This window comes from Papio anubis, chromosome 4 (genome assembly GCF_008728515.1).
Source record: "Papio anubis isolate 15944 chromosome 4, Panubis1.0, whole genome shotgun sequence".
NCBI lineage: Eukaryota > Metazoa > Chordata > Mammalia > Primates > Cercopithecidae > Papio > Papio anubis.
Window position 1 is genome coordinate 71,349,019 of NC_044979.1, and position 13,319 is coordinate 71,362,337.

Consider the following 13,319-nt stretch of genomic DNA (forward strand, 5'->3'; position numbering starts at 1 on the left):
CTGTAATAATTATGTTCTGTAATAAGTGCCCCCACACACATACACAGAGAGAACATAAAATTAAAACCCCTTAATTATAGAGTTCTTCAGGGAACCTCCAGGTGTGAAGGTATCACACGGTATGTAGAGAGTTGCATTGGTTATCTATGTCACTGATGCTTAGACCTGACTTCTCTGAACTTCTTCATGCTGTATTGTTGCCTGGTTGACTTCCTCATATGGATATCCAACAATCTGTCAAATTCAGCATTTTAAAAAGTGTACTATCTTCTTTTCTACCCAGTAGAGACTTCACTAGTGCTTGATTCTTGACTCTAGATTCTATTAGTGATGCTGCCATTATCTCCTTATCCAGTATTGATACCTGCACTTACCTTGGGTCTCCCTCTTTTTTTTTAATTACATGAAACTCATACTACCCATGGCAGAGTAGACCTCTGTCTCTTTGGACCAGTTCCTCTGTTTACTTCTGTGGCCACTTTCTAACATCAAGTGCTTTGTGTTGAATCCTCACTTTGGCATATTTTTCAGAACTCCCTTACACAGAAAATCCTGGAGTTTCACAAATTAATTATTCTAAATTATTTGTGAGATAAAAATAACACAGAGGAATAGTCTACAATTGTTTGGAAATTGGAAATGCTTATATGATAAACATTTATTAAGGACAGACTATAAATAAAGCACCTAAAATTCTAATTTTATTTAATATTCTAAAAATTATTTACAGGTCAGCAAACTTTTTTCTGTGAAAGCCCAGAAAATAAATATTTTAGGCAACTCTGACATTGTACCCTGAAAGCAGCCATAGACAATACAGAAACAAAAGAGAATGGCAGTGTTCTAATAAATCTTTATTTATGGACATCACCATTTGAATTGCTTATAATTTTCATATGTCATGAAATAATTCTATTTGTTCTTTTCAACCATTTGAAAATGTAAAAACTGTTTTTAGTTTGTGGGCTATACAGAAACAGGCAGCAGGCTTGATTTGGCCTAAGATGACTCCATACTTGAAGCTTATTTTAAATACATAAAATGACATTATCAATATGTAACAGGTCCTATAAGCTTCAGTTATACGAAGGACTTAAAAAGTACCACGTAATGGATACTCAGTACACAAAAATAAAGCTCCATTAAAACATAAGTCTGACAAAAATTTAATAAATAATATACTGTTTTTAGTTGCTGAGAGTTTTTGTTTTCTACTTGGGAACAGGAATGGACTTGAGAGGGGTGGTGGGTTAGTTCTATTAGCATGGCTTAGTAAAACATCCAGTGATATTTCTTCCTTTGGTAGACTTCCATAGAGCAACCCTAGTCCTTAGGCCTCATTATGTTTCCATTAGTGCTTAACCTGTAGTAGTGATTCAGTAAATGGTGAATGCGACAGGGGTTGTTGTTGATGGTGCTTTACTCTTTGTGAAAAGAATTTTTTAAAAATGAGTGTTATCTTAGATATTTCCTACTCACCTGTGCCCTACTTGCTTATTCAGAGTTTTAAGTGTAGCTGTTTCATGTCAGATCAAATAGAGGTCACTATAAAACCAAAGGTGGTAAGTCACACATTTTCCTTTACAGCTACAGGGCCTGTTTGACACTTTGGCAGCTATCAGAGCATTTCACATTTCATTGAAAAGTCATAAAAACCATTCACAGGTCAGACTGAAGAATATTACCTAATTATATTGTGTTTTTAGTACCTAGAGTTTTAAAACTGTATAAAGAATACAGGAATTATATTCCCGGTTCAGCAGCTGAGTAACTTTGCCTGTCTGGGCCTCTGTTTTCTAATTTTTAATCAAGATAGTTGTGATCTCATTATTGTCCCTCAAATGTTACGATGCTAAGGCCTATATTAACTAGGCAGTGACTGTTACAGGTATTGAAGGGAAGGAGAGATAATTTTAGTTTTACATATCCTGTAAGATTTCATGGGTAGTAGTAAGACTGGAGTGGGTAATATTTCAGTTTAAGTATTTGGAGGAGGCTATTCAAAATGTGGCTCTCAGACCTGCAGCATCAGTTCTGACAACTTGTTATAATTAACAAATTATTGACCCAACCAGACCTTCACATTCTGAACTTGTATCTCTGGGAATAGATTGCAGAAATGTTTAGCCAGTTCTCCTGGTGATTATTTGCATGGCAGAGTTTGAGAAGCACTGTTCTAGGTCTCAGACATATACAGATTGAGCCATGCTCATGCTACTGTACTCCAGCCTGGGTGACAGAACGAGATCCTGTCTCCAAAAAAAAAAAAGAAAAAAAGAATTTTTAATCGGAGAGTGATATTATGAAAGCATATATGATGAGATTAGCCTGATGGTTGTAATGTACAATAGATTTGAATGGCGTACTTCCAAAGCAGTATTTCTTAAAGCCTTGCTACTCAAAAGAATCGTCCTCAGACTGGCATTGGCATCAATCACCTGGGAACTTGTTGGAAATGCAAAATCTCAGCTCCATCCAAGACCAACCAAATTTGAATCTAGTTTAACAAAATCCCAAAGGGATTCTTATTTAAAGCTTGAGAACCCTGGCTTGGAGCATAATTTGTGGGCTGCCTATATTGGAATCACCTGTAAAAAGTATACATACATCTTACAGTCCCTTCTCCAGATCCACCTAATGTGACTATCGGGCTACCCAGATAATTCTTACACAGTTTGAAAACATTTGTGCTGGAACAGTAGTTCAAAGCGTGACTACACAGAAATCTCAGACTAATAAAATTTAAATTTGTGAGAGGGGACCCCAGACATTGGTAAGTTGAGAACCAATGTATTAGAAGGAGTGATAGGAGTTAGAAGATTAATGCGCTAATTCTGGTGTGAACTGACAAAGCATCTGGGTTTGTGTGGTGGTACTGGAGATGGAAAGAATGAGGCAGATGCCAGGGACATTGTGAAGAACTGTTAACCTTTGGTGACTCAGTCAGTTGATAATAAGAAAGCAAGGGAAAGAAAGGTTAAAAAAAAAAAGGATGGAGGCTCTATAATGTTTAATATTGACAATAGTGAGCTCTCTTTAGATGATATAATTCTCTTTTTTATTTGTGTACATTCTCTATACCTGCTGTCACATCTATAATTAGAGTAAAATTAATTAACTTTATTTTTAAATAACATGGACATGGTTTTGAGCCCGAGCAACTTCAAAGCCTGCTAACAATGAACAGACATTGGAAAATGAGGTGAAATGTAGGAGTTGGTTGAAAGGAAGGGAGAATATATTGAGTTTTCATTTAGAAGGCTGGATATTGACATCCTAGCTTATCTACATGAAATGATAGGCAGGCTGTTGACAATTATGACGAAAGTGTTAGGGAATAAAGAATATAGACACTCATTTAGAATTTAGAATTGAGTTTACCTACATAAAGTTAACAATTAAAAGCAGGATAATGTATAGAGGAGAGAAGCAAGGGAAAGACTTTAGGTTATAGATAAAATAACAGATTTAAAGTCGCAGCATCAATTTGAAGAATGCCTGTGTTCAAAGAGATGAGAACAAGAAGTAGTGCCTATGAGGGAAACACAAAAAAATAGAGAAATAAAAGAACCAAGATGATACAATGTCAAAGATGCAAGAGAAGAATTTCAAGGAGAGGAGCTGGTCAATCTTGTGATGTGCTGCAGAAAAGTAAAGGAATTGGGGGACTGAGAAACGCTGATGGATTTGAGAGTTAAGAGGTATTAATGACTTTGTGGAATATTGTTTCAGTAACATAGTCCAGGCAGAAGTCAGATTCCTGCGTATAATTGAGTCATTTGCTGAGGAAATTGAGAGACAGTTGGTATCAATAACTAATTTGAGAAATGTGAAGGCCAAGAAAGATAGAAAATTTTTAGGAAAGTAACTAGAAGGATAGCAGGATTAAGTTATGATCCTGAGTAAGTCAATCCAGAGTCACCACCCATTTAGAGGGTGATCAAAGGAATGGGGTAGGATTTGTCTTGAATAGTAGGGGTTACCTCTCTTAAAGTCCCCTCCCCCTCTTCCTCTGGAACTGTGAATGGAAAGAAAGGCATAATAGAAGAACAGATACATTGCGATCATGATAATTTGGTTTCTTTTAAGGTAGAACATTTTATGTGCACCAAGATAGGCTTACAACCATATTTAAGTAAAACATTCAGTCCTCCTATTAAGTCCTCCTTAGCTAATTTGAGACTGGGAAAGCAGATACTTAGTTGGATGCTTTGGTTGAAGCATTTAAAAAGTATTCTTCAGAACCAGACATAACTTTCTATTTTGTCAAATTAAGACACCTAAGTTTATTCCACAACACTTTGGCAGCTATCTCCCCTTAATGCATCTTTTTACTTACTGGTGTTCCTGACTTTATGCCCTAAAAGTCAGCAAGCTGAAGTACTTTTTAACACATTCTCCTCAATGTCGGGCATTATTGCTGTCAGCTGTCTTCCATGCCAAGGTAACCTACAGGTGGATTTTCATAGCCAAGTCTAATGCTACAAACGTGGATCCTCCCATTTCATAATTGATTATGAGTTTCTCTACAGGTGCCAAATTGCAGCAATGAGATACAGGTCTTTATGGTTCCCTTACCCCAACTGCAGTCAAACTCATTAGGGAATACCTTGCAAAGATAGTTTACCAGTCATTCTCACTCAAGTTCTAAGAATGGTCAGCAGTTACCTTCAACAATGACTTCTTACACATCCCCTCTTCAAACACATTTTTTAACCCCCCAATGAGTGAAGTCCACATTCTGGCATATCCTTTTAATAAGGTTCCCCTTACCAAGATTCTGTTAGGGTACAACTTCTTTAATTTTGTTGTCTTTGCTTTTGTTAAGGAAGACTAGGGCATTAAGTTAAAGATGATTTGTCTTGTTTTCTAAAATTTATTATTTTTTTGTGCAATGATAGTGATATCTGTTGCAAAGTAAACCAAATCCTGATTTTGAAAGTTATGCCAGCATGCATTTTAGAAATAATTTTCTATGACTCTAAATAGAGAACTCAAGAATAAAGTCAGGTCTTTAGTTCTGTAGCAGTCAGGAACAGATAGTATATTGTGTATTTAGGTGTTGGTAACCTGTGAAACAGAGAGGGTAAAAACAGTAATAGATCCTGCTATGGATATGATAAGTCTCTGGATTTACTACAAGTTCCCAGTATTGAATAAATTAGGTAATATAAATTTATCAGTTTCCACGGCAACTTTGGTTGTACTTTAGGCTCATTGCTTCTCAAACATTTATGTGCAAAAAGAATCTCTTGGAGATCAGAATGACATTTTGATTCAGAGGCCTGGGCTTGGAGGGGTTTGGGGGATGAGGCTGAGATTCTTCATTTCTAACAAATTCCCAGGAGATACCACTGGTCCCCAGACCACACTTGCACTAAAAAGGGTCTAGGTGGTAAGTAGCAGCTGATAAGACCTTGCTCTTGGAATCTAGAAGGTGGCTGCCAGAATGACAATTTAGAGCCATTCTTAGCAAACATTTTTCTGTAAAGGACCAGATCGTAAATATTTTAAGCTTTGTGGCCGCAGGTCTATATTTCATAGTCTCGGGTGGTTTGCTTATTTTTACAACTTAGAAACCACCTTAGCTCTAAGGCATACCTCTGGCTAGAGCAAGAAGCTAAAGTCAAATCCAGGGGGCTTGTCAAGTTAGCCCATGGCTTCCAGATCTGGCATTGATATAAGCCCCTTGTTTTGTGAGGATTCTTAGGACTGTAGGAGAACCGTGAGGATTCCAGTTCCGAAGAACTTTATAGGAAGGTTGTGTATTTGTTGAGGAGGGAAAGAAGATAAAATTATTTGGAAGAAAATAAAAAGAAACTACCATTTTGATTAACTCATGCAAAATGAAAATCTCTAAAAAGTGTTAATATTTAGATCATAAGTAAGAGTCTGGGCAGAACTTCAAGATGGACCCAGAATGCATTTAACTTCGATTTATATGATTAGCCTACCTACTTACGAGTCAGTATAGTTTCCAGTCATGGTTAAAAACTTGATCAAACTCATGTCCAGATCCCAGTTCTACTGCTTACTGGCTGGGTAACTTTAGTTAGTCAAGCTACTTAACTATTCTGAGATACAATAATACCCCTGTTATATGGGGTTGTTAATATTAAATGAGAGTGTGTGCTTTAAAGTGTTTAGAAAACAATAAATAGTGACCTACTATATTATTATGAGTATGACTGAATCCTATAAAAGAATCCTATGGCCAGGCACAGTGGCCCACGCCTGTAATCCTAGTATTTTGAGAGGCCAAGGTGGGTGGATCACCTGAGGTCAAGAGTTCAAGACTAGCCTAAGCAACATGGTGAAACCCAATCTCTACTAAAAATACAAAAATTAGCTGGGCGTGGTGGCGGGCACCTGTAATCCCTGCTACTTGGGAGGCTGAGGCAGGAGAATCACTTGAACCCAGGTGGCAGTGAACCGCGATCATGGCGTTGCACTCCAGTCTGGGTGACAGATCGAAACTCTGTCTCAAAAACAAAAACAAAAATAATCCTGTGACTGTCAGGCTGTCCATTAGAGTTGTCTTAGATATGGCTCTCCTGGCATTCATGCCCTTCTTAATGTCTTTGCAGACATAATGGGAAACTTGCACCTATAGCCCTTAATAACAACATACTTAATTTCTGCAAAGCTAGCAGAAACCTCATTACTAAACAAGTCAAATCACTATTCCATGTGTTTTTAAAGGTGGGATTTCTTTGGGTCAAAGAGAGATGGATAGACTTAGCTTCCCAATGTGGCTATCAGTAGCTAGTCCCTTTGAAGAATATTGAAAACAGCTTTACCTCAGTGACTTGCTCGTCCTAATTTCATTTCAGTGTTTCACTGGATAATGAATGAAACTTTTGTCTGCCATGCCAGGACATCCAGACGTTAGTAGTTAAATTAACAGTATCAGCAGTGTCCTTGTTTAAGAAAGATTTATAGAAATTAGAAATTAACAAATTTAAAGTACTGAATAACTATAAACTTTTTCAAATTTTATTTTTGGACTAAGCAAAATGCTTAAGAATTTCTGAAGTTTAAAAAATTGGGTTTGGATTTTTAAAAATTTTTTTTTAACGAGAGGAACTCATTACTGAAAAACAAGAATTACTAATCTTAAAATCAGAAGCCACTGGTATCTGAATACCTTTTTTTTTGTCATTTCAAATGCATACTGTACATACTGTTGCATTTTTGTTGTGTTAATTTTATTATATTTTTAATGTTTTAAAAATAGCGTGAAATACTTAAACCTGTGGTTGCAAGTTTTTGAAAAAAACTTTTTTAGCTTTTAGTAAAACATGGAGGAGACTTGTTTGCTGAGAATGAAAATAAAGATACTCCTTGTGATTGTGCTGAAAAGCAACACCACAAAGATTTGGCCCTCAATCTGGAATCTCAAATGGTATTCTCACGGGATCCTGAGGCTGAAGAAATAGAAGCTGAATATGCTGCATTAGACAAACGAGAGGTCAGTTTATTTTTTTTTTCTCAGTAAAAAAATTACATGTAATTTTAGATTGTATGTTGTTTTGTATTTTTTTTCTTCTTTAAAACTCAGTTTGTGTGTTCTTCTTTACAGTATTCTAAATATCCTGTCATCTTCATAGCCATAAAGTATAAAAATACATCTAGGCCAACCACGGTGGCTCATGCCTGTAGTTCTAGTGCTTTGGGAGGCCAAGGCACTGGAGTTCTGAGACTAGCCTGGGCTATAGCAACACTTTATCTCTACAAAAAATCTTAAAAATTTGCCAGGAATGGTGGCCAACACTCATTGTCCTAACTACTCAGGAGGCTGAGGCAAGGGGATCACTTGAGCCCAAGAGTTCAAGGCTGCCATGAGCTATGATCATGCCAGGGTACTCCAGCCTGGTGAGAAAGTGAGACCCTGTCTCGAACTTTAAAAATAAATAATAACATCTAGGAAACCTGGAGCTATGGGTCTTTTGTCTGTCATATATGAGTGTGTTTACTTATAAATAAGGTGCTGGTGTGAGGTATGAATCCTATTCACTCCTCGTACTACCAGACTCCAGTCCTCCTGTTCATCAGTCTCACCTTCTCCTTTGGATTGATCGTATCAACAGACTTGCTTTGGTAGATCCCATCTTAAAAACCAAACAAAAAACATAAAAGCAGCCATTGACTCAACCCTTCCCTAGCCCTGTCTCTCTTCCCCTTGAGTTGTAGCCCCATATCTCTTATCTTCTTAGGAGAGAACCGCTTCCTCACCTTCCATTCACTCTTTAGCCCACTGCAGTATGACTTTCTTCCCTTCTACTCTGATGGAACTGCCCCCCATCATGGAGTGACATGTTGCCAAATGTAGTAGTTTTACTTTTCTGCCTTCATCTTACTTGAATTCCTCAGTGGCACTTGACGCAATTGACCAATCCTTTCTTAATGAAACACTTTTCTCTAGGCTTTGAGGACAACATTCTCTTCTGATTTTCCTTTATGTCTTCCCGGTCTCAATAAATATTACCTCTGTCCACTGAGTTGCTCAAGCGTAAATGGGGGAAGCATTCTTGATTCCTCACATTTTCTTAATCATCACATCCAAACAGTTGGGCAATCCTGTCAATTTTACCTCCAAAAATGCAACGTAAATTAATTTGTTCTTCCCAACCTGTACTCCTACCTCTCTAGGCGCTCACCACCTTCACTTCTTATCTGAGCTGCTGTAATGGTTTCCTTACTGGTCTTCTTCTTTCTATTCTTGTATCTTTAGAATCCATATCGTACACAGGATTCAGAATGACATTTTAAATGTTATACATATCATTTAAATCATTTAATGATTTTTCATTGTACTTAGAATAAAATCCAAACTGTTTGCTCAGATGTAAGCCCTTATGTGATCTGACCACTATACCTTTCCAGCATTACCTCAGACCTAATTTTTCCCCAGAACACCTTGCTCTCATTGTAATGCCTAGACTACACCAAGGCATTTGCAGTTGCTCTTTCCTGCGTCTGAAATCTCCCAGCTATTTTTTGCCATTCTTTCTAAAATAGGTCTCCTCTCTTCCCAATATTCTTTACTATATGCCCTTTTTAACTTTTTAATTCTTTTTTATTAGTAGTATTTTTGATTGAAAAATAATAATTGTATACATTTGGGAGTACAGTGTTGTGTTTTGGTACGTATATACAATGTGGAATGATTAAATCAAGCTAATTAACATATCTATCCCTAACTCACCTATCATTTTTTAAGATGAGACATTTGAAATGTACTCTTATTTTGAAATATACAATACATTGTTATTGACTGTAGTCACCATTGTGTAATAGATCTCAAAACCTATTCTTGCTGTCTTATCTGAAACTTTATACCCGTTTATTTTTCATAGGACCTATCACATGCTATGATTATTTTATGTATTTGTTTACTTGTTTATTGCCTTTCTCTCCTATTAGACTGTCAACTCCGTGAAGGGTAGAGCCATATGTGCCTATTCAGCAGACTATTTTCAGTGTTTGAAACACTGCTTGCACAAAATAGGCATCCATAGATATTTCTTAAAGAAATTATAACCCAGTAAATTTTTTCCTCCCAAAAGGATTCTGATTCCTCAGTGTTTAGTGCTAACTTGATTCTAAAAGGTATTATGTAACTATTGGTTTGTACATGTTTAGAAAAATAATCATATGATCGTGTTGTTTATTTTCTCTATGGATTCCCAACAATTTCAGAGCTTTATACTCTCCATATGGCCAAAAGAGCTGAGTTTGTTGGGATTAAAATTTACTTTTTAAAAAATCTTTTGTTTCTGTAGTTAGGTTATTTTATAGACAAGCTTATTCATATTAAGTACATATAGAAAGAGAGAGGGCCTGTGCCCTAAGCATTTTGCTGACCCTTCACATGGTTATTTAATCCACATGGGAACCTTGAATGACAGTTGTCCTCTCCTCCCCACCTTTTTTTAATGAGGAAGAAAAACTGGAAAATAACTGAGTAACTTGCCGGAATCAAAGTGAGCTGAACTTGATTCTTCTGACTTCAGGTCCAAACAACTTCCACTTACCATATTGCCTTCTTTTTGACAATCCATTATCTTGAGTCAAACAGAAATTTTTACTGTAATAATTAGTATAGTAATTTAGTCAGAAGACTAAATTATTATAGTAATTTCCAGAAATAATATTAATGTAATTAAATTGTAAGACATTTAGTTTTTTCCCCAAAATACCGTCTTATTTTAATTTATAATTGAATCAGGGAATAACAGTAGGCATTATCAGTAGATTTAAGATCTAAATGGACTTAATATAACTATTATTATGTTAAGAAAAAAGTTACAGAATAGTTTGATACTAATTCTATGGGAAAAAAATGACTATGTACAAGAAGAATATTGAAGTATACCAAAACGATCATTTTGATTATAGGTAATCTCCTTTACAATTATTATTTTGTCTATTTTCATGCATTTCCTGACATTTATAATGAGTATTTATTGCTAAAAATGTAAAATAATTTCTTCATCCTGACTGTATCCCAAGTGGTAACAGTTTCTTATGTGTACTACCAGAGTTAAGCAAACATATATGTATATTGAATTTTTAATGCAAAAGTAAGATCATGTCATACATTGTATTCTATATTTTTTCAACTTAACAATATATCATGAACATCTCTCCTAAGTCAGAACATATAATGTACATATTTTAAACATTTACCTATTGCCAAACATCTAAGTAATTTATGTATTTTTACCTTTAAAAACAAGGCTACAGTGAATATTTGCCTGATATATATCTTCTTTATCCAATTGTGCCATTAGTGTAGTTAAAAATACGGATTCTAGAGCCAGACTGTCTGAGTTCATATCTTTGCCCAATGACTAACTTACTATGTGACCTTGAGCAGATTACTTAAACTCTCTGTCTCAGTCTCTTCTTAAAATGAAATTAACAGTCCCTACCTCATAGGGTTATAGTGATCCTTAATGAGTTAATATATGTATATGCTTCGACCAGTGCCTGACTCATTTTCAACATTAGCTAATTGTCTGCTACTGTAATCATGATTATTACTTCATAGTCATCATTATTGCATTGTATACACATTTTAAAAGTGTAGTTCCTATGTGTCTTTAGAAATTGGTTTGATGGGTCATAAGATTTTAAACTTTGTCAGATGCTCTTAAACTGTCCAGAAAGATTACATTGATTTACTTTTAGTTCATTAGTATATTAGAGAATCTTTTTCTCCACATTCTTGCTAGCATTGAATATTATCATTGTTATTATTATTTACCCAATTTGGACAAATAAATGGTACCTTGTTTATTTCTCTGATTATTGTGTAAATTGACTGTTCAGTTGTGCATTTTCTATGAAGTATGTTTTCTTAATGCTTTCTAAGAGAACTTTGTGTATTTTTCCATATCCTAAGTTTTTTACTTACATGGTATTCAGAGGTATAAATTTTTTTCCTTTTTGTCTTCTGAATTTGTGACTTGCTAATACTATGATCACATGTCCCTGTATTTTTCTAGTTTGGTAGATTTTTTCAACGCATATTGGATTTGTTTTGTCTACTATTTTCACAATGTAAAGAGTAATACTTTCATACTCAAATAAATGCCTATATTACCTGGATGTTTACAGCAGTACTATTTATAATAGCCAAAAGGTGAAAACAACTCAAATGTTTATCACCTAATGAATGGGTAAACAAAATGTGAGATATACACGCAATAGAATATAGCTCAGCCATAAAAAGGAATGAACTACTAATACATGCTGTATATAATATAGATCAACCTCAAAAACAGTATGCTAAGTGTAAGAAGCCAGACACAAAAGGTCACATTTGGATGATTCCATTTATATGAAAGATCCAAACAGATAAAAGCCGTAGAAACAGAACTCATATGCTGGACATTGCCTTAGCTGGCTACCTGGTTAGCAGGTTTAACCTACTCTGTTCTGCAGGAGCTGCTGGCGTCCTGTGATGCTCAGGCAAGAACAGCTGAATAAGGAGAGAGAAAACTAAAATGCCAAGAACTGGGCATTTCAGAGCTTTATGGAGTGACTGCTATAAGGAGTGACTGCTTAATGTTTATAGGACGTTCTTTTGGAATGATGGAAATGTTTTGAAACTAGATAAAGGTGATTGTACAACACTGAAAGTGTTCTAGATGTTGCTGAATTGTACACCTTAAAATGGTTAATTTTATGTTATGAGTTTTACCTGAATTTTTTTAAAATTATTTTTTTGTTTGAGAAAGAGTCTCACTCTGTTGCCTAGGCTGTAGTACAGTAGTAGGATCTCAGCTCACTGCAACCTCCGCCTCCCGGGTTCAAGTGATTCTCCTGCCTCAGCCTCCCAGGTAGCTGGGATTACAGGCACCCACTGCCACACCTGGCTAATTTTTGTATTTTTAGTAGAGACAGGGTTTTACCGTGTTGACCATGCTGGTCTTGAACTCCTGACCTCAAATGATCCACCCACCTCAGCCTCTCAAAGTGCTGGGATTACAGGTGTGAGCCACCACACCAAGCCCCCTTGAATTTTTAAAAACGTCAGTGCTTTCTTTAAAACTTATATTTGTACCTTCTACCTTGACCTTGGTTGACTTCTGGATTATTTTGCTTATGCTAGTGATTTTACATGGCCTGCTGTGTGATTGTATTAAGTCATATATTTAGGTACTTTTAAAAATTTATGTTCTGAAGGTGAAATGTATATTTCAGCTGAGTTTTAATTTAGTTAATGATCTGGACAGTGTATAATATATTTCTATAACTTCTTAATTTAGTCTTTTCCTCCAAATAATTAAATTATAAATTGGTAAAATCCACTTCTTATTCCCATCATTCAACAAAACTGAGTGACTGCTAGACGCTGTTTTAGATGCTTGGAGGAACAAAGATAAGTGACTACATTCTAGGTGTTTACGTTCCAACAGGGAGAGAGAAACACAAATAAGTTTAAAAGTAAGTGAACATGTAATTTTGAAGAGTGGGAACTGCTGTAAAGAGATTCTTAAATGAGATATTTAAGTGATGGCTAGGAAGAGTGTGTTCAATTTATTTAAACACCAAAGGGAGAACAGAAAAATTGGCGAGTATTAGACGTAGGTTGGGGTCAGATTCTGTAGGAGTAGGACTGTGCGGCTGCATCCGAGTATATGAAGGGAAAAGTGGGCAATATGCTGCTATGAAAGCCCATCTAAAGAATCATCCTTCCCTTCCCCTCTCTTAGTCTATATAACTTTAAATGGCTCAACGTTCTTTTTCTGGCAAGAAACTCATGCTGGACATTGCTGACTATATTAGTTAGCAGGTTTAACCTACTC

The 13,319-nt window shown here is 35.8% G+C and overlaps 1 protein-coding gene and 1 long non-coding RNA gene across 7 annotated transcripts in view; one reads left to right on the forward strand and one right to left on the reverse strand.

Annotated features, from left to right (window-relative positions):
• ANKIB1 (ankyrin repeat and IBR domain containing 1) overlaps positions 1-13,319 on the forward strand; it is a 155,984-nt gene that overhangs the window by 75,674 nt on the left and 66,991 nt on the right. For 5 of the 6 annotated variants that reach the window (XM_021936054.2, XM_021936050.2, XM_021936053.2 and 2 more), the window contains one exon: positions 7,289-7,471. The exons of the other annotated variant lie outside the window; for it this stretch is intronic. In XM_021936054.2, coding sequence (XP_021791746.1) covers positions 7,289-7,471 — 183 coding nt within the window. The remainder of the gene's footprint in view (positions 1-7,288; positions 7,472-13,319) is intronic. 6 annotated transcript variants of the gene reach the window in all.
• LOC103883084 lies at positions 9,920-10,840 on the reverse strand. The gene is made up of 2 exons (XR_004183201.1): positions 10,730-10,840; positions 9,920-10,090 (listed from the first exon to the last, which is right to left on the reverse strand). It is a non-coding gene; the product is annotated as an uncharacterized LOC103883084 (long non-coding RNA).